This window comes from Mytilus trossulus, chromosome 2 (assembly GCF_036588685.1).
Source record: "Mytilus trossulus isolate FHL-02 chromosome 2, PNRI_Mtr1.1.1.hap1, whole genome shotgun sequence".
NCBI classification, from domain to species: Eukaryota; Metazoa; Mollusca; class Bivalvia; order Mytilida; family Mytilidae; genus Mytilus; species Mytilus trossulus.
In genome coordinates this window covers 41,860,345-41,887,123 of record NC_086374.1, presented here as the reverse complement: position 1 = coordinate 41,887,123, position 26,779 = coordinate 41,860,345, and the positions used below count along the sequence as shown (strand labels likewise).

The following is a 26,779-nucleotide window of genomic DNA, read 5'->3' as shown; positions in this document are numbered from 1 at the left end:
TTAAGCTGAATGAAACCATTGATACTGCATCATGGTAATATCCATTCTAAAACTTGAAAACGGAAAAACACTGTTCTCATGCTGTTGTTGCGTCTTTGCCTGAATCTGAGAACTAGATTCATACCCTATCAACATGAAAATAAATAAATATCTGTATTTCTATTTGTTAATGACTAATAAAAGCTAAGAACATAATTTCTTTTAAACAATGGACTCTTTTCAATCCTTTTTAACAGTGAACACATGAACCGACCCGAGATATTTGAAATTTTAAATGGAAAATGTATTTGTAAACTGCAACAATTAAAAAATGTGTATGCGGAGACATTTGATTAGAGACCTTCTTTTTTGAATTTTCCTCGGAGTTTAGTATTTCTGTGATTTTACATTATTCACAAACTCTATAGAATTTTTACTTATATCAACTTTTGATTAATTTTTCGTTATTCTTACGCTTTTTATTATCAATTTCGGACTTTTTCGCATCTAATCCATCACTGTCATCTGTATTGTCTTGCGCAGAAGCTAAAATGAAAATCGTTGTTTTGAAAGTAATAACTCTTTGTCGAACATAAGCTTTTCCAATGATGTTTAGTATGTATAATTCATATGAAACAATATCTTGCGAAATATCAATAATGACCAATGTATCTCGAAACCGCAATTACATTGCAGTTCTAAATCTCAAAATAGATTTAAACACGAGTAAATATAAAAGAAAATTGAATGAAACCATGAATAATATAAAAGAAATTAAAACAAAATATTTACATCAGGCAAAACAATTTAGTATATACTGTCAACAACTATCATTTAATTTCATAACAATGTGAAAAAAAATAACATTTATTCAAACCCAACGATAAAACTACCAAAATATTTTTTGAACAATAAGGCAGATAATTGTATATTTTCGCTGAAATTAATCTAGAGTTTTCCTGCCTTATTTTAACATCTAGGTACTTTGTCATGGTAAAATTTCATTTGAAAACTTGAAAACGAAAACACTGTTCCCATGCTCATACCCTATCAAAATGAAAATAAATTCGGGATACTTATCCTCAGAAGTTGACATTTTAACGATATGATATAAAACCAAATTTTATCAAAATATCCGTGTAACAGCGGTCCTAAACGAGGTCGGATAAACAAGATAAATGACTTCTATTTAAAGATTCAAGCAGCAAAACAATGGTTCGCCTGAACAAAATAGCTTAAAATTTTACGACATATAGACATTTAAGAAAACTGCTTTTGGCATTTATGTGCGTGTTGTAAAATTTTTAGATGTGAACAAGAACACTTGTTGATTTAACGTTATACATTTTGAAAAAAATAAACTAGCAACTGCATATTCAAGATCACATATTTAGAAAAAAAATATTGTATTTATATTTCACTGATGCATTCAAAAATATTGTAAAATTGTATATTCTATAAGCTGTATTTCTTCTGAATAAAGTATTATTATTATCATCATTTGATTCGCCACTTTTGTCTCTATGCTCTTTTTCAGAAGCTTAAATGAAAAAAGGGTGTACAAAATAAAAACGTTTACTTGTATACAATGTTAAATGATGTCGTTCTAAAATGCATTATGTTGACTTTCAATTATGTTTATTGTCATCCGTAAGTGATACCAATTTCGAAAAATATTTTTGAAATTACTAATGTACCCTAAAAAATGGTAACATTAGTATTCTTCTTCTTGTCATGTACTTAAATTGTCCAATGAGGATGTCAAGAGCGATAACTCAGAATATGATCACGATATATATAGTTTTTACCACTGCATGGAGTGTGATACAATATTTATTCACTCGAGACGGTTAAATTTTCAACTGTCAAACGAGAGGCTCACCGAGCATTTTAAATATTTAAAATTTAACTGTGTAAAGCGGATTAATATCGTATTGAACAAGATTTGGTGTTGTGATCTGTTTTTCTAAGACGATATGCATGCAATCTAAATAATTCTTTTCTAACGACCTGCAAAAAAGATGTGTTCTTTGACGTCATCTGGCATTGTCGCCTTTTTCATGTCGTGACAATAGGAATTTTAGAGACAATCAAGAAAAGTTGACGTCATAATAGAATTTTTACCAATGCATTTTTGATTTAATAAACACCAAACGTTGATAAGATAAAATTAAATAACAGGTAAAAAAAAGTAAACTGTATATGAATTTCTTAGGTAAATCTTTAGACTTCGTATCGGATAAAACGAACACAGCTGAACAGAACATCTAATGCATTGACGCATTAGCAGAATTACTAATTCATTTTACACAATATAGCATAAAAACACAAAAAATTTCAGCCCTCAAACACAACGTCAACTTTTCATCTTAAAATGAACTAATAATAGTAACAAAATTATAAAACCCTTAACGTATTTATCTTAAGAAAGTGTTAATCTAGTATCGAAGAGGGAAATAAAAGGTCCACTTTTGTTACCTGATTTTGAAATTTTCCAATTATTGTGTGTATTTGTTTTGGTAATTTTAGTTCATTCTAAATGGTTTGACCTTGTTGATTAAATAGCAAAAGGAAAATAACTGGCTATTAATCTATGACATACATCCTTATATTTACAACACATGTAATGATATTGATGTATTAGAAAAACTCATATATTACTACTTCGTAATAAACTTTCTAATTATTTGTATTCTTTACTCTTTTCAAACTCGGCCATAACGTTGCAAGTTTCGTCAACAGGGACATCATGTTTGTCTTTTTGATCTTTTGCAAATGCTGAAATAAGAAATACACTTCCATGCTTTTGTTCTTTATAACATTATGTGAGATGAAATACATATTCTAATGTTTTTCGACAACACTATGTACATAAACTGTATATTATAAGTCATAACAGTAACTTCGGCATATCAACCCCAAACACCTCTTTCCAGTATCGCCATACTGTATTAAAGTTCAAACAAAGGAAGGAACCTTAAAGTTACCATTTAGAAACCCAATGGTTGATGCACAGACAAACAGATGAATAGGATAACATGGGATTACAATGGAAAAATTCCGGCAGCACAAACATGACTATTTTGGCCAAAAAAGTATTGCAATCCTAAAACCACCCCGTATAAACCCGATACAAATGAATCCGGACGTTGACGCGTTCGAAGCGATAATCAGGACAATATTTGGGATGACAACAATTTCGAATGCCTCTCTGAAACTTATTTGAGTATATATAAATATGTAAATGTGCATGTTAGTTTATTTATTCAATTATACAGTTGTTGTAAGTTTTAGATATAGTATAAAACGTTTGATAAAACTTCTAGATGCAAAACGCACAGACATGGTGCAATTTCATACGGTTTATGATATAAACAATGCTGAATATCTTTTTGTGCATACACTTTTGCGTGTTAATACCTTAAGCAATACCAAACAACTATACATTGAATTACTACGTGCCTTCAAATGTGCCCTAGAACTTAGAATAAACGCAATATCATACAAATTAAATTTTCTCTTACTGTATTGTTCGTTCCACAAAATGTGTCGCGTTCGTTGTGCGTTTTAAAATAATCACTGTACAGTTCGTTGACAAAAATCGTCACAAATCACTTTCTTGTCAAGGTTTTTGAGATGGTGTCGACGACCCTTTTTCTATATTTTATATTGTAAATGTTTATCTGTTAACTTAGTCAAAGTAGTTGAACTTAACATATATGTCATAAAAAGCCAAAATTGAAATATTTAACCAACGTAGATATCTACATCTGCTTGGAATGTTTCTATTGAAAATTGAGACTTTCAGTGTTATTCCAGATGAAATGAACACTGTTGATTAATATATTACAGAGGAAATAAAGTTTCAAAAATTATAGTACAGTCATTAAAACTTTAATGACTTCCTTTACACAATTTGAGGCTCTTACAAATGCCGATGTTGGTCCAAATTCGCCTAGACGATAGCAGACATACATGTAGGAGCCGTTGAACTTAATTTGCCGAATGCCATAGATATCATTCCAACTTCTTTAGTTTTTTTTATTAGTTTGTTTTACATATAATATAAAAAAGAAGATGTGGTATAATTGCCAATGAGACAACTATTCACAAAAGACCAAAATGTCACAAACATTAACAATTATAGGTCACCGTACGGCCTTCAACAATGAGCAAAGCCCACACCGCATAAAGTCAGCTATAAAAGGCCCCGATAAGACAATGTAAAACAATTCAAAGGAAAAAAAGCTTTGACCCCTCAGCTTTGTAGATGTGTTGTGATGGCTAGTGAGACAACTTTCCACCAAAGTTTAAATGAAGTGGGTGTATAAAGCAATTATTATAGTCCAATGTACAATATTTAACAATGAGGAAAACCTATACCATACAGTCGGCTAAAAAAGGCCCCGATATAAAAAAAAAATATGAAAAATTAAAACGATAAAACTAACGGTTATTTATTTATAACTTATAAATTTTGTATTAAAGAATAAGAAGAGAATAACAGATCTATATAATCAATGTAATACATGATCCTGACGTTGGACCGACAAAAAAAAGTGCGGTAGGATTAAACATGTTTGCCCCCAACTATCTCCTTAACCTAGAACACTGGTTTAACAGCACAACATGATAAAAAAGTTCAGTTGTAATTGCCTTAACTCAAAATGTCGGTACAATGCACAAAAATCATATACATAACTGTAGTAATTGAGAGTTATTTCAAAGCGCATTACAACTAAGAAGTAAATCATGTATCTAAATTGTTGATCAGTATATCCTACGCTTTTATGTAAAGACGTAATAAAACGCATGAACTTGTGCAATACCAAATATTATAAACAGTATCGAGAGAATGTACGGTATTATGAGTTCTCATACGTGTGCATATATTGTAATAATGTTAAGTGATGTTTTGATTTAACAGGTACAGCAAAACTTTCTATATTATGGCCATTTTTCTTTTATTTATTTAAGAATTTGGTGAAGGGTGACTGGGAAATATACTATTAGAAATGATCACTTTTGTCTTTTTCTGTCCGGCAGTAAAAACTGACCGAAGTTGGCCACCCGTTTAGTTGTGTGGGATGTAAAATTACACAGTCACGTCCAGCCCGAACGGGACTATAAAACCCAATGTCTCGTGTAAAAAGAGTACCACGCTAACTACACTGTACGAACCCCCGCAAAAACTCTAAGAGAGGTCCATAAATAGCCTGTTGAAAGGCAACATTTGTGTCCTTATTCAATATACATAATTTTATCCAGTGGCAGTTCAAACGTCCCTGACGTAATTCCGGAGGGCCTCCTTCCAGGACTTACATATAGTATGTGTTTCTACTTTGTGCTTATCCTGAATATGCATGCCATATTTGCAAGTGAACGTTAAGCAACCAACAATCAGCCATTACGTACGCGTGTAATAAATAAAAGGGTTCATGAATTGTTCAGTACCAACCTGAAAGAAGACACACAGCAAATGTCTAAGGTTAGGTTGATGATTGATGCTTTGCTCAATCTATAATTTACCGATGACACCAAGGGTAACTGGGGAATATAAATATGGTCCCTGTGGTCTTCTACGAAATAAATCGAAATTTGAATGAAATGATTATGGTGGGTATAGACTTTAAGGTGTTTATAATAACCAGAATGACCTGACCAATCATTTAGATTTTTGCACCACAGTAGAAAGACTGTAATGTTCGCGGAATTTAATAAGCATAATCTTTATACCTTAAAAATTAAACAAACACAAAAACATAATTGAAGAAAGCAAACCAGTTAATATTAAGAATTGTCTCTTCGTCTTGATATATTCACATTAAAGTAACTGTTTTACTATTGGTGGCTATCAGTAACATGTTCATTGTATACACATATTTGTTAGCCTTAATGTAACTCTATGACCTGCTAGGACCAGCATCTGAGATTCAGGCAACAGACTTAACATATAATCCATTGATTGTTTTTGATTGCTTTCTATATCAAAAAGAAGATGTTGCATTGAAACAGCTCTTCGCAAGAGACCAAACGAAACAAAAATGAACAACTATAGGTTTCCGTATGGCCTTAAACAATGAACAAAGCCCACACCGCTATAAAACACACCGAAATGACAAATGTAGTACAATTCATACGAGAAAACTAACGTTGCAATTTATGCACAAAATAGTGAACAAAATTATATATAACTATCGGACGTGTGTATCTGTATGCTTAGCCATAGTTGCACCTGTCGAGTTATTGTATTTTCCTACCATTTAACACTTTCGTTTACATGAGGATTTTTTTTTACATGTAAAACTTTCCTCCAAGAGTTTTTCGACACTACGACGGACATTATGGGTTGCTGTCTGCATGTAATGGTGGTAAATTATTATTTTCAAACCTGCATATTGGTTATAATCATATCAAAGCATAATTTAATACATGCGAAAATTATTGACAAACGCAATATTGTGTCAACGAAGCGTACAGTATAAAAAGGTGTAATGACAACGAATCGTACACACCATGAAAGTAAAGACACTTCAAAACGTGTATTTTTTTTTGTTTCTAGATACAACATAAACATACGATCTTTATAAGTTTGTTAATTTATACTATGAAGTTTTCAAAAAAGTATGTTTTAAAAACTATGAGGTACGAGAAACATTAAGTTTTGAATGTTTAAAAATACCAAGCACGTTTTATCATGGATATCGTCGTGCGTTTTTTTATGTTTGTATATAAAAATGTCACATTTTTGAAAAACCTTGTAGTAGCTGATGAGTATTATGGCAAAGAATATATTTGAGCAAAATATCCAAAGAATAGATATTGGATTGTCTTTAAAGTATGAATTTCTTACTGTCTGAACTCAGTGTTACACGGTGTGTTCGATTCGAACGCGTCAACGTCCGGTTTCATCTGTATCGGGGTTATACAGGGTGAAAACAACGAATATTTTATTTATGAAAAAATCTGCCTTGAAATGCCTTACATACTGATACAGTCACCTGAGGATTTGATACGATTTTTCGGGGTTTAAACGCCATTCTTAAGCTCCGCATTTAGCTCATTAACATAAGGAAAAAATCTATCTGTTTCTAATCTGACTGATAAAACTTAACTTCCAAATTGTTATTTTGATGTTAATGAATTTCGATTTTTGGCAAAAACTGTATATTGATGAACATATATTCTGAAAAAAATCTTTAAATATAACAAATGAGGTATTAGTAAATTTTGGTTAATAGGTGTTCACCATTACAGTACAACCCTCCTGCTGTATAAAATCTTACTTCTCAATTCTTCTATTTTCTTTATCTTATTTTCCTCGACCTCAACCATGCAGTTCTCTTCATCTGATTCTTTCGTTATATCTCCACTGTCTTTTGTAGTGTCTGCAATGACACAGTTCGAGAAAATGAGATCACGTATTTACGGTGATGAATGATTTTGTTCTAAATAACATAACGGTAAATTTCAACTATTTAAAGTGTCATGGATGTGAGATAACAGCCTCATATTGAATAATATAAAATGACCAATTAACCCGACAGAACAAATTTATAAGATGAAATAGTTTTCATCAATTTCAGCTTCCAAAAGGCTTCATTATTTATATCTGTATTATTTATAAAACCATAAAAAGGCATAACAAAACAACCAAATTATGTTTGATTTTTTTCTTTTGTAGCCATGGCGATATCAGTTTAATAACCCTCTGGTATCTGTCGTCTTTCTTTTAAGACAAACCTGTCTGAGGGAGTTGGAACTTCATTCATTTATTCTTAATTTCGTAATTAATCATCCAAAAAATTTGGAAAGTATTTTGAAAATCATGCAAGTATCTAAGCACTTACTACTGGGTTGGTGTTACCCTCGAGGACAAAACAGGTCTACTAAAGAAAAACAACATTTCACTAGTAGTCATCATCTTTGTTATTTGCTTAATATTGGCTAATGAGGATGAAGAGAGCGATTACACTTCAGAAAATGAAGATAATTCCAGAGAAAAGTTGTTGAACGTGCAACTTACATAATGATAAAACGTAGGTTCCAACTTACACGAAAGGTAAACGAGATTTTCCACAATTCACTCTAGAACGTCTAGATAATTCAAACCATATCAAAATCATCAGTGCATTTAGAAGTACAATATTAGAAGACCAAAGACTAGAAACGTCTGAGAACATATAATCTTAGAAAGGTTTAATCTTTAATCGAAAATGGAAGTGTATATTTTGACCTTGATAACTTTACTTTTGATTCTGAACTTTTGAAACTATGGTTTGTATTGGATGCAATGATATTTCATTAACAAAACAAGGAATCTGAACAACACATGTAAATTTGTTGAGGTCCATGTATTTGTAATATAATGTTAATGTCACAATGTCACAGAATCAAACGGGCAAAACCTTTAGAGACTATAGCAAATCAGATTACAAAGAGAATGCGGGGAAAAAATAATATTTTGAATTTTTTAAGAAGAAGATGTGGTATGGTTGCCAATGAGACAACTATCCACAAAAGACCAAAATGAAACAAACATTAACAACTGTAGGTCGACGTACGGCCTTCAACAATGAGCAAAGCCCATACCGCATAGTCAGCTATAAAAGGCCCCAATAAGACAATGTAAAACAATTCAAACGAGAAAACTAACGGCCTTATTTATGTAAAAGAAAATGAAGTAAAAACAAATATGGAACACATAAACAAATGACAACCACTAAATTACAGGCTCCTGACTTGAGACAGGCACATACATAAAAATGTGGCGGGGTTAAACATGTTAGCGGGATCCAAACCCTCCCCTAACCTAGGACAGTGGTATAACAGTACAACATAAGAACGAACTACAAAAATCAGTTGCAAAAGGCTTAACTCATCAGATAGACAAAAAATACAAGTGGAATGATCATACAGTACTACTAATATTAATTTTGTGAGAATTTAAGACAGCCTATACCGCAACAGGGGTAATCTTGTCAACAGAATCATCACCGTTGTCTGAATGGTGTTTTTCAAATGCTGAAATGGAAAGACTGGGTGAAACAAAACATATATTTGCATTTAGCAATGATTTAATTCAAATGACATTTTATGGAATTTTATGTTTAGTATGTGTTCTGGACAAGAACACAACGCACATGTCTTATATATTATTTATCATAACAACAATCCTTATCTTTGCTTTATTGACTCAATATATCAAGGTATTGGTAATACACAATAATTTTCTTCTTTCTCTGTCTTGTATATTCACCTTGTAAAACAAGTCAAGTATAGCTAGGAAAGTTCTTTTTGTTATCAAGAAGGACGTTTTTCAAAATTTTTGGCAGTAGTTTAAATATTGATGAAATTATGAAAAAAGCTATTTCTAATTGAAAAGTTTTCATACTATATTTTGATAAGCATTAAACTGACACATTTACTGACGAGGTAAATACAGCTGATACTTATGTTTTACTCAATTAAATTCAAGTGAAAGACATATATCTCATTTTTCTCTTGTTGAATTGAAACCAATAATTACAGCAAACACACTGTCTAAAAAAGAATCTAGATTTTCTTTATAGTCTATAAAGAAAATCTAGATTCTTACATTTTGATAAAAAAAAAAAACGCATTTGACCAAATGTAATGACGTACGGAATTGTATAATGTCCATGATGTAAGAAATAATAATACGTCAGATAGCTGTTCCAATACAAGTTAAAGACTACAAAGAAGCGCTTATGTCTGTTTATGATTAATAAAACAAAGCGGAATAAATAAATAATTGCATTTCTTGTTAGTAATGGAATACTGGAGATTCTTTCACATCGGTAAAATGACAGGAAAGCCATGTCAGTAGCAACTACGAATTTCTTTTAACGATTCATGTGACATTGACGAATATCATAAGGGCATTTTGATTTTGTTTTTACTTTTTTACTTAAGTTTAAGACAGGACGCTTGTACAGGATCCTTTATATTTCGGTTCATGTGAGTGTTAGGGTCTCATTAGAACATTTGATAAAAGTAGGGGTTGCATGATATTGTTAAAATTAATTGAACCTAAAAATATATGTTATAAAGCCGATAAAATTGCAAATGAAAACTTAAGCAAAAGTTAAATTGAAATAAGAATTTCGCATAAGCATGGCAGAAAAATATTTTATTATTCTACCGATACCTCGTAATACACTGAAAGTTAAGTACTTTGAACCATACATTATTGCAAAAAACAAGTTATTTAAACTGGAAGCTAGTTCCTTTTAGGTCAAACACCTTTGCCAAACAAAATACAGTAATAGAAATTAAGTACCTAATAGAAAAATCGGTTTGTCATATCACTTTGATTAAGCAATGCTGTGAAAAAGAAGTTGGATTTTTAATTAGACCAGTTTAGTTTTTTTTAATTTGAATTTGATCTTTTGACCTTATTTTTTTTTTCAATTCTTCAAAAATGTTTGAACTAAGTTTTTGATTCACGAATTGTTTAGCCTGGAACATTCACTTGAGAGACATTCATTGCCGAAATTCGCATCAGGTGCAGACAAATTGGAACCATCTACATTATTACTGTCGTTTGGTTGATACTTTTAATAGAAATAATCCTGCTAGCATGTTAACATGTTCACCGATGCATTAATAAATGAGAGTTTACAATTAATTGGTTAGAGAAAATAAATTATAACATAACATAATATAAGACTTTTTTATACGTCGAATTATATATTATGAGGATGTTACCGAACTTTCTAGCAAGAAACCTTATTTGAGGCAACATCTCGATTTACTCGCAAAAAGATTTGCGAATAAACATTATTAAAGATATGTAGTAAAACAGATGAAATCATTATATCATTTTATCGAATCGTTAGTGGAAATATGTCGCATTTGATCTCCTAATTTTTTACATCTCAAATGTTTAAATTGTTGTACATGCTACATGATATGATTTACAGTGAAACTTGTGAACAACATTAACAACAAACATGTTTCTATGTCACTATTAATAGAAGTATATTAGACCAAACAGCTGTTTAGGTCATGTCATTCGTGAAGGTCGAGGGGAGCCAATGATGTCAAGTAAAATAGAATTTTGTGCAAGTGTATTAAAATCATGTTAACGAAGAAAACATTATTTGGATTAAATGCGCTAGACTTATCAGTTTTGATGCTGTTTCAGTGAGCTCTCATTTCCTTTTATTCGTATTGCCTATATAAGCATCTTGGATGCCTAACCAATTCTTCTTAGCACTTAGTATTTTAAACATATATTTATGTACTAAATCTTACATTACAACTATGAACAATCTGATTGTAGAAGGATTCGTTTTAAATAAAATTATGTCCTCTTCAGTTTTAATATAGGTTGTTCATTCAAAATTTACAGATAGTATTTAAACAACATTTTAAACTTTTCAACCCTATCGAAGTACAATGTTTTGTTTAGGGATCAGCTTAAATCAGCCTTCGGTTGCGGGATTTTCTCTCCTTGTTGAAGACTCGTTGTTTGCATTCGGTTGTTTTTTACTCTTTGGAAGGGTTGTTGTCTATTTGACACGTTTTCAAATTGCATTCTCTATTCTAAGAATTTGTTTTTAATATATTTCAAGTTTTAATCTTCAATTCTATCTGACATTCCATGGATTATTGCAGAATGTATGTCGCTATTATTTCCCCCGTTTTGAAGTTCTAGTTTTGACATCTCAGACCTCAAAGCCTTACCTTTTGAGTTATTCGTAACTCTGTTTTTGTCTTCAGATTCATTTAATCCAGTAATGCTACTCTGTGTGGATTTGAATGATAATTTTTCATCGTCTTCAGATGAAGATGAATCAGTTTTACGGCCATCAATTTGATTATATTTCAAGTCTTCTTGTGATGAGGATAGATCATGAACACTTGTTTTACTGTCCCTTTGTCTTGATACTGTAAGAAATCAAACCTAAATATGATTTCTTAATTGATACATACAAAGGAAAACAGGCATTTCCCACAAATAAAATAACAAGAAACAAAACCAACAAATACGAAACAGTACAACAGACCATAACACTTACATCAGATTCCTTCGCATGTGAATATTCTACCATATATAGACTATCGTAGTTCAATTTAAGGAAATTTATTACAAAAAGATTCAGATAGAATCATAAAACTTAAAAACAAAAATAGCAAGATAAATACTTAAATGTTATATGTCTGTTCCATCTTATCATATGTTTTATTCTATAAATGGGTACCTTTTACAAAAAGAATAAAATTCCAACAATCAATTTTAATGTATGACAATGTAAATGGACAAACACCTGATTACGTATATATGCTAACTATTAGTGATGTTTAACACTACAACTTACGATCTCTCTCTCTAATAATGATCTATGCGTTCCAAGACCAGATAAAAAAAACTATATATAAATAACTTTCCATATCTTCAACCAATATATGGAATGAATAATTAATAGCTCACAATTAAAAAAATATGTACCTATAATGGATTACTTTTATAAATTGTTATTTGGATGGAGAGTTGTCTCATTGGCACACGCACCACGTCTTCCTATTTCTATGTGAATTAATTCAAGAAACATTGTAATAATCATTTTCTTGAAAATTCTACGCAAATAGAATAACATTTTTTTTCTTTCTTATATGGTTAGAATAAGAAAATTAAATCAAAACTTTATCAATGTTTGCCATTTTTATGTTTGAATGATTGAATTGTGTATATAGTGATTAATTTATATTGTATTTCAATGTATGAGTGTTAACTATATACATGTATTTTGTTTGAGGGTCTCGAAGAAAATTAGACTAGTTCTAACTGAGTTACACTCTGCAAATAAAGAAATGAAATGTCTGACCTTTTTTAAGCACTAAGACTGAACTTTATTCTGAGTGTCTTTGAGAGTTTCATTAGACTCTTGGTATCTTTTTTTTCTTTGACGCATCGGACAAACAAATCTTATACCATATAGTCAATGTTAACTTATGAACCATGAAAATGACTTCAATGCCAGAGTTACTTATCGGAAGATCAAGTTTACCTAACTTTCATTCCACACACTAACTATAGTATTGGAGAAAAGGACCTTATCCCCCCCTAAAAAAAGACCTGGATTACTGACCCTTGAAATAAGTTCAGGGTGAGAATGAAGCCTTTGAAGAATAGATATGCTGCAAAATAAATATTATTGTTTTATTAATTATAATAGATGAAAAAAACCTTGTTAAAACAACCTGATATTTTCATGTAGTTATTTATAACTGAGTCGTAACAATTTCCTTTCTAACCATTATCGTTTATGCAAACTTTTTTAAATATTGAACTTACATTCGTGTTGTATTTCGTCGTTCTTATCTGGTGAATGTAGGATCTCAGTGGACAGGTTGATTGCCTCTGACTTATCGTCATCGTCTTTTTCATATGCTTTAAGGAACAGATCATGTGAAACCAGCGAAGCAATAAAAACAATATGATCGTTTTTGTATTAAATCAATATGAATTTACCATTTGGATTTTTTGCCTTAACCCGTAGCAGAATGTACATACTTGAAGCATTGCTTTTTTTCTTTCTCTGGGGATGACTATAGGGATCACAATGCACCTGACTTATCGTTTATGGCTGTACTTCCTTTTTTATGTGCTCAATTATAAAATGTTATAAATTTAACAACACTAAACTGATGTTGCCTTTGTTTATAAAGAATGCAAAGCCAAAAAAAAAACAGTTTGTGAGGCATTTGTATATTTTTGTTTATGGCTTTTCTAAGGATCTTACGTGTGAATGGCTTCGGATTTATTTTGTGTTCACTACACTGTGTATTAAATAAGGAAACTTCTATGAAAGATAATGGCTATTTTGTTAATACACACGAGACAAAAGAAAAAAAGGCATTATTTTGTATCAATTTTATCATGCATTATAATAATATAAAGTTATTCTAATTAACAATTTTTACCAGCCATATGATCAGTACTACACTTTTTGAATTACTGAATGATTATATCGGTATAGACATCCGGATTATATTTTCCGTAGACGTTTAACAAGCATCGGAGTTTTAACTGAACCATTGAGTAACAACGATTAACATTGTAAAATATCTATGCATCTGAATGCTACATATGTATCTGTAGATGTTAGTAATTTATAACTGAGTGGTAACAATTCATTTTCCCATCCATTATCGTTTATGCACACCTTAACGCTTCGATGTTTTTAATAATGAACTTACCTTCGTATTGTATTTTGTCGTTCTTATCTGATGCAAGTGTGATCTCAGTGGGTATGATGATCTCCTCTGATTCATTGGCATTGTCTTTGTCAGGCACTGAAAGGGAAATATCATGAAAAACCAGAGTAGCAACGAAATCTATATAAAGCTTTTTTGTTGTATTAATATCAATATGAATTTACCATTTGGATCTCGTGTCACTGTTTTGAAAACAATGTTAACGATGAATAACTGGAACGACCAAAAACTTTTTACTTTTATCTATTTCAACGTACTTGAATGTTACGGAGCTTTAAAATATTTTACTTGCTCTAAAATTGAACTTTGCCGGTGGGAAGCCTTATTTTTCCTTCTCATGGTATGACTATGTGGATTAAGAATTTTGACTAAATGCACCTGACTGATAAGTATTGGATGTATTTCCTTTTTTGAAAGCTCAAATTGATAAATGTTATAAATTTAACAGCAGTAAAGTGATGTTGTCTTTATTTATTAAGCATGCTAAGCAAAAAAAACAACAGTTTGTTTGGCTTTGTTATATTTTTGTTTATGGCTTTTCTAAAGATGTTACGTGTGAATTGCTTCGAATTTATTTTGTGTTCACTACACTATGTTATAAATAAGGATACCTCTTTGATAAATAATGCTTACTATGTTAATACACACGAGACTTGAGAACATCAGGCATTCTATTGTATCAATTTGATCATGCATTTTGATAATATAAAGTTTATTTAGATAAACAATTCGTACTTGCCATATGTTCAGTACACTTGCTAAAGTAATAAATGATCAGGTTGATATTTACATCCGGTTTGTATTTTTCATGGCTATTTAATAGCATAGGAGAAATAACTCAACCATTGAGTAACAACTATTAACATTGTTAATATCTATGAATTTGAATGCTACATATTTTTCTGTAGAAGTTGGTAATTTATAAATGAGTGGTAACAATTCATTTTCCAGCCATTATCGTTTATGCACACCTAAAAGCTTAATTTTTTTAATATTAAACTTACATTTGTGTTTTATTTTGTCGTTCTTTTCCGGTGAATGTTGGGTCTCAATGGTCATCTTCTCTGACTCGTTGTCATCGCCTTTTTTACATACTAAAAGGAAAAGACCATATAAAACTAGCAAAGCAACAAAATCAATATGAACTGGTTTTATATATCAAATCAATTTGAATTTACCATTTGGATGTTTTGTCTTAAAATCATTGCAACGTAGCAGAATGTACATACTACTCTGTGTTTTAAATAAGAAAAACTCAGTGGAAAATTATGACTAGTATGTTCATGTACGTAAGACTTGAAAACATCAGGCATTGTATACAAGATATGCAGTTTTCAGTTCTTCAACCTTCCGAAATTTATAGCTTTAAGCAACGACTTGGCATCGTTTTCACTGTCCCCACTACCGGGTCAGCAAGCCAATTTCTCGAAATCTGCGACGTTCGACAAATGCAAGTTGAAGACAAAACACCTGCACAGCATCATTGTAAATATAACGGAATTTGATGAGACTGTTAGAAACATAAAAATTTCAAGAATATTGATTCACTGATAGGGTCTTTGCAACGGAGCTAAACACATTGATTCAAAAACCAGTGGTTGGCATTACACGGATTATGTTCTTCTCGTATATGTTATGATGGTATGATACTAAACCCCTAACAGGAAGGATTGTGCCTGATATTCATATGATGAAATAATAATCTTTCAATCAGTGAAGTTGAAGGTTGGAGCTGGCATGTCAGTTAACTGCTAGTAGTCTGTTGTTATTTATGTATTATTGTCATTTTGTTTATTTTTTTTTTGGTTACATCTTCTGACATCAGACTCGGACTTCTCTTGAATTGAATTTTAAATGTGCGTATTGTTATGCATTTACTTTTCTACATTGGCTAGAGGTATAGGGGAAGGGGTTTTGATCTCATTAACATGTTTAACCCCGCCGCATTTTTTGCGCCTGTCCCAAGTCAGGAGCCTCTGGGCTTTGTTAATTTTGTATGTTTTTAATTTTAGTTTCTTGTGTAAAATTTGGAAATTAGTATGGCGTTCATTATCACTGAACTAGTATATATTTGTTTAGTTATTTAAAGTCTAATGTACTATTATTTTCCTGTTGTTTTTTTCTTTTGTAACCTTGGCGTTATCAGTTTACTTCTGAATTATGAGTTTGAATGTTCCTCTGGTATCTTTTGCTCCTCATTGGTATTGTACTTGATACTTTCTTTGCTTTTTTTTATTAAAAAGATCTGATGAAAAAAGTATTCATTTGAATTTCTTTACTGATCTGTTTTTTCTTTTATGCTTTATTTACATGATAATATGAATGCTTTTGCCAAAATAAGAATAGTTATTTTTTTTCTTAAAATTGCTGCCTTATTGACATATACCTTACATTTTCATTTGGGAATTTTAATGTAGAAGGGTAGATTCATAGAGTTCACCAAAATAAATTTAATTAAAATAATTTTATGTAAACCAATCAAGGTTTATTTTTCAGTTAACACTTAACGTTTCATGCTTCTCTAAAAAAAAATTCTTAAAAACCAAACATCGAAATGCAAGAGAATAAAAAACGAAAATGAGGTATAGGAATTGAATGCAAAATCATTCTCGAAACTTTTCATTTAAAGTCGTTCGCGTACGCATTCAATTATAATTTCTTTGTTCTTATGGATGTGTTTAAAAACGAGAATTTCTCGCTACAATGAAGACCTGTTGATGTTTTTTCTATGGTCGGGTTGTTGTCTCTTTGACACATTCCCCATTTCCATGTTCAATTTTATACTATACCTAAGCATATAATCCTTTCTTTAATTTTGTCTAACTTCGATGTTTTCCAGCACCAAATTAGTAGACCTGTAGTGTAAGTATCTAATATTATTTGTTTCTATTTTAAACGACTCATGTAATTGGAACATTAAAATTTGAAAAATTTAAATTGTAAATAAAGACAAAACAAGTAAAAAAAACAATAAACAAATAATAAATGAACGTCATGCGTCCGATGCGTGTAAAATATAGAAGCCAGATGATAATTAGTAGCTTAAAGAGCATTTGTCTCTCACATGGATAATCGTGTATTCGCAACAACAGTCTTAATTATTACCGTTACTCGAATAAAGTCAAAACAGTCTCAAACATTGTTGTGAAAAATACAAAAAAAAATTCAACACCTAATGGCTGTCATATAAGTTATAAGTTAAAAAAAAATAAGCCTTGCAATTTTCCGAGTGCGTTGATCTAAGTCTTATATAATGTTGACATAAACCTGATCTAGAAATGCATGTCATGCAAGCAGTAGTTTGACATTAACTTCATGACTTTGATACACTATTAGAAATGTTCCAGTGCTAATGGTTTGATATTTCCAACCACATGTCCAATTTTTTAGGACACTAATTTTTCATTGAATAGATCTTTTATTTTTTTCGGGGGTATATAAGTATATACTTTTATTAGTTTGCGTTTTGTTATTATTGTCTAAAAAATCAATGCATATGGCAATTTAAAACTACATAAGAAAATTATTATGGTGCAGTAATTTTGCAGATTTCATTTCATTTGATAAGAATGATTAACTAAGGAACACTCTTACATTTTCATGAGGAGAACAAGACAATTAACACATCGTTGAGCAAAAATTGTACCTTTAACAATGTTATCAAAATTGCTATGGTTGTCATTACGGATTTGATAATCGTCGTATTGTCTTGTAAGTATATCTTGAAATTTTCGAGGCATTTTTCATATAAGATGAATTCTATAAGCTATATTATGATACTATAACTGGTTTTGCATCATGGTTTTTTTTTATCATTTTGATCTCTCGACACTGTTTTACTTCAACGATTGATAATTAAAACATTGACTAAATATTTTCAACCTGGCATTGGTATATTATTCCATTTACAACCATATACATGTAAATATGTACTTTTTAAGACCAATATGAAACTCACCTGCCATTATTAACACTAAAATCGGGACAATCACTTGAACTGCCATTCTAGACCGTCTTTCTACATTGTAAAACATTTAAGCAATTTTGTTAATATTTAATCATGGATAAGTGGATGAAACGATTTCTTCTGGTAGCTTTATTAAATGTTTCAATGCTTTGAATTATTTAAACTGCATTTTTTTCTACAATTTATACAATGAGAATTCTTGACATATCACATAAGTAAAACTTTTATGGAATTAAAAAAAAATATAAATTGTATACTAAAATTATGAAATACCCAAAAGTTGAAATGAAAACAGCAGTAGGTGTATAAAATTATAATGTATTTAATATTCTGCATGTTAATTTTCTTTTCCGTGTCCTTTTTGTTGTAGTCCATAATAAAAGACTTGATCGCAGACTTTTACCTGTTACGAGAAAAAAGGACGGAACTTCTATCCCCTTTTTTAGTACATCCAAGTTTAAAAGCTTGATCATAGATGTATATATTATATTTACAATATAATACTTCAAAGGTTATATCAATACTTTTTCTAAGATTCGGAATTTATTAAGACCTTTTTAATTGGGTTCGTGTTGCTCGGTCTTTAGTTTTCTGTGTAGTGTTTTGAATACTATTAATTGTCTGTTTTTCTGTTTATCTATCTATTTGTTTGTTTGTTTTTCATTTTATTTTAGCCATGGCATTATTTTCGTCTTATGCGTTTGAATGACCCTCCGAATTATTTTTTTTCTGTTTCAGCAATATATTTTGTTTTGGGGACAATGGTATTAGGTGTTGTTTGACCTATGGTTTCTGGTATTCTTTTGATAAACATTTCTTTAATAGATATAAGAACGTAACTTTAGTCTTAAATCATTCTTTGAACCCGTAAAACTGGTATGTTTTTGTTTTATTTTATGCACTTTTGTTCTGTATTTTTTTGTTTTTTTATATTAGCCGTTGAACTAAGCATAACACATCTGTTTATATACATCTTAATGTATATGCAAAATTATGCCAATCCAATCATAATAAAAAACAATATCAAAAACGAAATCAAAAACGTAGCACACATGAAAAGATATCGCATAAATAATGGAGCCAATATTGCTCATAATCATATTACTCTTGACACAGTCCATTTTTTTTTATAACTAATCAATAAAAGAGAATATGAATTATGAAACTTTGAACATTATTTATTGTGTTGCAAATAATAGTTGCAGAATTGAAATAATAATGAGTTTTTTTGGTGATGTGTTATACAAACTGATGTACAAACTCACTCGATTAAGTATTCTCTAAAGTCATTTGGTATGATAACGTACATTAGTAACGATTTTGCATAAACAAACAATTCAGCGTACAAAAAACTACTGCACCTGTTTCTCATTCTTCTATATATATATAAAAAAAAAACGTATCGGAACTGCCACCAAGAAGAAATATAACTTGGATCAACTTACGTTTGAACTTTTTTGGATTCGAGCGTCACTGATGACTCTTTTGAAAACTAAACGCGCGTCTGGCGTATATACAAAATTTAGTATCAATGATGAGTTTATTTACTGTGTTACTTAAAATATCTATTTGTATTATGCAGTTTTTAACATAACTCATAAAAGTTTAGAATTTAGTTAGTAAGTCTTTAAAAGAAAGATGATATCACCGTTGAAAAGGATATTAACAATTGTCCGAAAAGGAAGTATAAAAAATGATATGTAATGTGATTTAGTTATATGTAAAAAAAATACTAATGCTCATATCTGATTCAAATTTCGGAATCAAATCATCTAATAGATAATTAATTTGTAAGCAATGTCAAAATGTCCTTTCTATTAAAAGGGGTTAGTTTAGGAGATCACAGCTATTGGTGGGTGATTGATGATCAATTAGAATTCGGTTTTGATTAATAATGTCCATGACATGTTTTGGGATAATTACTTATACTTTGACACCAAATATCAAACTAGCAGTTTTGTGTCACCTTTAGACATTTACATGCTGCCAACTATGTCTTATAAGTCTTTATGGTTTTTTTTAACATAATGCAATGCGCTCTTCTAGATATCAGGTTTTATCAAATAGTTAAATTTAGACCTTACCGCTTTTTGGAAATCTGCGCCGCTTTAACCGAAATCTGCACCTCTTCAAAAGTTGACGTCATATAAAAATCTTTAGATACTTTAACGCTTCAGATATTTTATAAATTGACGTCAAAATTTTATGTGGTCTTTTTTTCATGTCCAGTAGTGGCCAACGAATAGTGATTAGAAATTTTGTTGAAGAATTTTCTCCCTTGTCTTAAAAAATCTCATTTTATTATATTATTTACCATTTTTGGGGTCTATAGATTGTTGAACTTGATCGCCGTTTTGACTGAAATAAAAAGTAACACAATAATACTCAGATATGTTCATTGTTTCACTTACCCACGTGAAGAAAATTAAACTTTGAGGTATTGGTGTAAACTTTTCCCAAATTACTTGTTAGAGGCAGAATAGATATCAGTAAAAGTTAGTCTATGAAAAGGTATGTAATAAGAAGTCTAGTGCGAGGGGCTTGTCCCGAGCATTCAATCTAATAATAAATACCTTTTCATAAATTTACTCACTAATATCAAAGAAAAGTATGAGTTTTCAAAAGCCCCTTGACTCTAGAAGGAAAAGATGGCAGATGTTGGTGTGAGTCTTTGTTGATCAAAAGCGGTGTTTGACTTAATGTCGACTCTACATGTTAAGATGACAAAACAAATATACCAAAAGCAGGCATGTATGATTAAAAGGCAGAGAAAGCTTGAAGTGTTTTAAAAACATTTTTCAATTTTACAGTCCACTTAAAGCTAAAATAGATTTGAAAAAATAGATATATTTTCCCATAGATTGCATAGCGGAAGGGCACAAACAGATAAAATAAAATTGCATTGGAATCGACAGTCTGTTAAAAAAAAACACGTCCTCCGAATGTTACAGATATGTTGTCAATAAAAACAATCAAGCATCTTGATAATGTCAATTTCAGAGAATTTTTGTTTGAATCAGAGTGGTCCTTTACAAAGTAGGATTTATCCCTCCTTAACACAAGATACTTGTATCTACGTTGGCCATTCTTTTTTGTGAAACAAAGCAATACAAACTATTTCATTTTTTCTGAAGTCAAGAGTGTTAATACTATTGCAAGATGAAAGAGAGTTAGAATGTATGTACTCTAAAAGATCTTTGGAATTTTTAAGTATCCACATCTGCTTCGCGCTCTCTCTAGAATAGGCAGTTTCACAATAACTTCAGTCTTTGATTGCTGATAAAATAGATATTAAATATATAGAAAGAGGTTTCGTGGAGTACTTGGAAGACCCAGCAATCAGCAATTGTTTGTAATGACACTTATGTAGTTTAGGTATCCAGCACAGTGATGGAAGATCCAGCTCTTCATCATTGGTTGAAATTTCAAAGTAGCATAGAACAGACCTATGATTATCCAGGATTTCCTATTTGGTAAGTGTCGTGAGGGTATATGTTGAGTTTTCAAGTGAAGTGTCAATACCTAATTCGTTTTCAAGCAGTTAATGTTATGAGTTTTACATACAAAAACGATGTTGTTTAGGGCTTTATCTGCGGGGATAACAACATATTTGTCATGGAGGTAGGATAAGTGTTTTGCAACCTTTGGGTTTTTAAAGATTGGAGTAGTATGGGAAATGATAGACCAATTCAGTTTCTTAATTCTGATTTGTATCAACGACCCCATCGCCTTAATTCGTTCGGAAAGAGTGTCTGTGTCTTCTTTCTCGCGCTTAGTCCATTGTCTGACATAATCCTCGACTGAATCCATCAAAACTTTAAATTTGTATTTCCAATTGATGGATTTAGACTCACGATATTTCGGACCTTTCAATAACACATTTCGCAGGGAAGTGTTATTTACAATGTTGAGGTCACCGGTAATAACGTGGTAACTTTGCACTTGTGTGGTTTTATAAATATTTTGATATGAGCGTAACTGATGAGTTTTATGTAGACAAAACGCGCCCTGGCATACTTAATTATAATCCTGGTACCTTTGATCACTATTTACCTTTTATCTGCAGATGCGATTTTCGAACAATTCCACTTCCTGTTTTTCATATCGATCTGAGTAGTGCATTGATAATCTGAAATGATTATTAAACAATAATTTGTATGTGTGATATGTATTTCTACATACAAAACACATAATTTCTTATTTTAATCAAATTAATGACTAAAAGAAAAGAAGTTGCACATCACAAAGTAATTCTTTTAAATTCTTAAAAATATCTTTAATGATTTATAAATGTCGTGCATCAATTTACATGAAGAGTGCAAGTATTATACTATTTTTATACTAAAATTGTGCTTAGAATATTTATTATTATTATTCACATGTTCATTCATTTATTCAATCAGTAAAAAGACTGTAGTCTGTACTATTCTGCACAAAACTATAATACATGCAAACCCTGCACAAAACAATAATGCAAACGACACCGTCACATTTTACATTTATATTTATCTGTCTTTAAGATAAAATCCTGTTTCATGTTTCAGCTCAACAATAAGCACAAAGCGGATAACAATTTAAAGTGTAAAATTACACATTCTTATAATAAATATAATATGTAACATTTAATTTGTATTCATATATTGTGTGATATTTCACTACTTCTCATCAGATCTTTTGTTATTTGCATTTTAAAATGATTGAAATAATATTTATAAATCATTTATCGGAATGTTATCACAAATGACTGTAACTAGTTAAACTTATACCACCTCAAATCGAACTGCTGATCGATGAATATATTGAGCAAGAAATTTATAACGCGATAATATGATTAAACTTTCATTTCATCCTTCTTTATATTTTATAAATGAGGTATCAAAAGAAAGAAGAAAGATTAATCTTTCAAATTGTTATAATTTCATTTTGACATAAGTATTACATAATTAATACGTTATGTAATTAGTTGCAATGTTGTGATGTCCACACTTGAATGAATTTAGCGTCTTTGTTCTTTGTTTCTAATACATTGACTCACCTGGTGACAATATTTTCCCTGATGGACAAAACTCTCGGAAACAAGAGCAATCATCAACTGATGGACTGCAGTAGCATTTGTCTCGCGGTATATTGATGAACGAATATCCTTTCGTGTAATCACACAAGCAATTTGTGTCTAATACAGAAGTTTTTTCCTTAATTTCATGTCCAGCAATTTGACCTTCCTGTTCACATTTTGACTTTTGGAAAACACAGTCACTGTTTCCAACTGTTGTAAAATCCATCGGCTGAAACCTGTCTAGCTTGCATTTTGCAGCATCAAAGTTGTTCCTGTTTATGGTTGTTTTTTGTCCTATCAAAATATAGTTATTTGATGATTACAAAACATATGTTGATGATTTCTAGTAATATATTGATGTTTCAAATAGCTTTCGAATTTTAAAATTTAAAGTACACAAGTTGCATGTTAAAAAATGCAATCATGTTTTACCATAAAAACGTAGATTAAGGATCTTGTTTTTGTCAAGTTAGTTTTTAATTAAGTTATAAAAGTACAATAAAACAGAACCCTTTGTTTCTTAATTCAAAAAATGTGAACAATGCTTTTTTCCGGATTTATAATCTACACTGCAGTGCAGTAGAATGTAGTAAATCTGATTTAACAAAGTAATAATCTAAACAGCAACAACAGACGATTTTTTCTTTTAATTTTTGTTTTTTTTACTCAACAAAAAAACTTTAACCATACCGTCAATTTCCTTTCTATCTCCATCACATGTTTCTGTATAACGGGATTTGGTGGTATCTAAGAGACAGGTGTACATATTCAGATCAGAACAATAAACCATTGCTCTGAAAGTCCACTGCCCTGATCCAGGGCATGACAAATTGAATCCAAGAGAACAGGTCGAAATCTGAGAAATGAATCGTAAATAATTTCAACCTGAGTATTGTTGATTTATGGTTATGATTCATATACTTCTAATTTTCATTTGATACACATTAACATCAAAGGGTTATTGTGGGAAACTATGCAAACAGGGGGAAACTACCACAGTTTACAAAATACCGTATAGCGGGTTATTTTCGCGGGTGTAAATTTTTATTTTCGCGGATAGAATAAATGTCGCAAATTAAAAAGTTTACATGCAAGGGTATTGATAAAATTTTTGAAACCGCCAAAGTAATAACTCCCAAAGTATTTCGTATGTACCTTATTCCATGACAATATAGAATTTTACACCAATGCCCCTGATAATAACCTGCTATACGGTATACTTGAATTACGGTGACTGTAATTTACCGATGTTCTAAACTCAAAATACATTTAGAATATACATACCAAGAGCAGAGGAAAACTGCGTGTGGGGATCGCTTCAAGTTCAAATGGTACTCGTGCTATAATAATTGTTTACATTATTGCTTTCAACATAGACCCTTTCTGGTAGCTGCGGAACCGTAACTCAGATAGTTCTATTCTGATTTGTTTAGAGCCGAAAATTTTTAAAATACCAAAAAGAAGATGTAATATCTACAGTCCCACAGCAACTTCTTGTTATCTGTCGTCCTTACAGACACGTGTTGATTCATGAACGATAATGCAACGAATGAATGTAGAAAATATTAGTCAAACAAAACTTTTAATACACATTTGAAAAACATTGTTTTGAAAGTTTAACAAATAATAAAAGTTACGCTTAGTCAATAACAATATTCTTAAACTAATTAGAAAACCCATTAATAACGATATGCAAAAAAACCCACCTCGAATAGACACATAGGCGATAATAATTCACTGTTACATACCGTTATGAAAAGAATGCATATTTCTTCTAACATGTTTACATTATTGTGATCAGTGTAACTCTCTGTAAAGATACAAAATTTCATTGGAACATTAATAAATGGGTTGTAACAAATTGATAGCCTTCCTTTTCACTATGTGTGTGTTTTTGTCTTCCTTCCTCAGAGGTGCATTTTCCCCTTTTGAATATACACATATGGTTAACTCATCGGTTATTTACAACCTCTAGGGTTTTTTTTCAGAAAAAAAACTGTTACTCATTCAAACTATGGGACTTTAATGTTAAGAAAAAAATATTGATATATCTGAAATATGGTATTTTCTTAAGGAATTTGATTAAAATGTATATTCCTAGGGTTAACACATTAACTATAAATACTTAACTATAAATGATACAATATATTTGAAATGTAACATGTAGTTAATGTAATAAGAAAAATCACGAAGATATTGAACTCCAGTGAAAGTCCCAAACGGAATGTGCCTAAAACTTTATCATTAAAAATTAATAAGATTCATTGACTATAGTCAACAGATGCGAGTATTTCTCAATTTTGGACTGACAAAATTTGCACTTTGAGCATTATGCTATAAAGATAAAAATAAAACTTAAAATTGTGATGTAAGAATGACATTGATTCATCACTTATCAGTTAATTATAATAGCAAGTAGCTTTTGTACTGATTCAAAACACATCAGTGTACCTGTATTGAGTGGTAGGCCATAAGAATGAATGGAAGTTAAGTTTCTTAAGGTTTCAGTTACTTAGTCCATATCAAGTAAATAGAGACTATAGGTGTGCATAAAATGAAAATCTTTCTCAACTTGTTTCCTCCGCACCCCCCCTTTTCGAGATGTTAGATGTGACCAAAACCCTTTCATGGCAATTATCTTTACAGCCTTGAGCCAGCATATGATAGAATTGTGTATTTTGTAGATAAAAACTAAAACATCCAATTACCACTCACAAAATTTCTTTTTCAAGCACATATCCATTGCATTAATTAATAACATAAATTACTAAATCCTTCTTCCTATGTTGCTTGTAAAAGTTACATTGGCCTTTTAAATACTAAAAACTGCTTGAATCACGCCAGATGTTTATCTTCCTATCCCAGGTGTCACACTCGTCTAGCTTTGTTTCAACTATGTCTATGAATGCATCTAATTTTACAAATTTGGTGTTGATTGCAGATCTCGGATATATGTTAAATGAAGTACTAGTATAAGCTTCCTATTGCATAGCCGAAATGTCTTCTTTTTTTAAGACTTTACGTCCACCTCTGGATGTCTATCGGGTTTTCGTATGGTTGCATTAATCTGTCAATGATGTATACTATTTGTCTCATTTGCATTACTTCATATGCATGAAGAAAAATGAACAAATATGGTAGAATATGAAATTAGAAATGGCTGAAACACCACGTGGACATTATTTTAAATATTTCATATTCTATAAACAAGTTACATTATTTATATAAAGAATTTGGCGGTTAGAAAACTCTTTGTTCAATTTTGTACTTTTTTGTGTGTTTTCTGCACATCTGATGTATGGGTTAATGTTCCTTGCAAACAAACTGAAACCGAAAGTACCTTTTTAAATTAAAAATTCAAATATTTCTTTTGAAAATGTTAAATGTAAATAAGCTCAACCTAGATAACAGGATTAAAAATTTGATTTGTTGATACAAACCTGTAAAAGTCTTTTCTTGCACATTCACAATTTATAACGCAATCAGCTATAGTTGCATTACCTATTTATGAAAACATTACTACACTTTAT

The 26,779-nt window shown here is 30.7% G+C and overlaps 1 protein-coding gene across 1 annotated transcript; it reads right to left on the bottom strand.

The window, feature by feature from the left end:
- Positions 1-26,779, bottom strand: LOC134705771 (uncharacterized). Its single transcript, XM_063564489.1, has 16 exons — positions 26,690-26,779; positions 24,998-25,059; positions 23,940-24,105; positions 23,229-23,543; positions 22,247-22,322; positions 20,508-20,551; positions 18,185-18,244; positions 17,016-17,081; positions 15,231-15,320; positions 14,209-14,304; positions 13,304-13,399; positions 11,692-11,895; positions 7,266-7,367; positions 2,680-2,757; positions 454-525; positions 1-125 (listed from the first exon to the last, which is right to left on the bottom strand). The coding sequence occupies exons 2-16, from the start codon at positions 25,028-25,030 to the stop codon at positions 1-3; spliced, it is 1,623 nt and encodes a 540-aa protein (XP_063420559.1). The 5' UTR covers positions 25,031-25,059; positions 26,690-26,779.

Excerpts from the sequence above, each read along its gene's own strand:
- LOC134705771 (XM_063564489.1), bottom strand. The coding sequence starts at position 25,030 with ATGTTAGAAGAAATATGCATTCTTTTCATAACG. Across the intron at positions 22,323-23,228 it reads AGGGAAAATATTGTCACCAG|ATTATCAATGCACTACTCAG; the intron begins GTGAGTCAATGT and ends TAATCATTTCAG. Across the intron at positions 11,896-13,303 it reads CGACGAAATACAACACGAAT|TATCAAGACAAAGGGACAGT; the intron begins GTAAGTTCAATA and ends GATTTCTTACAG.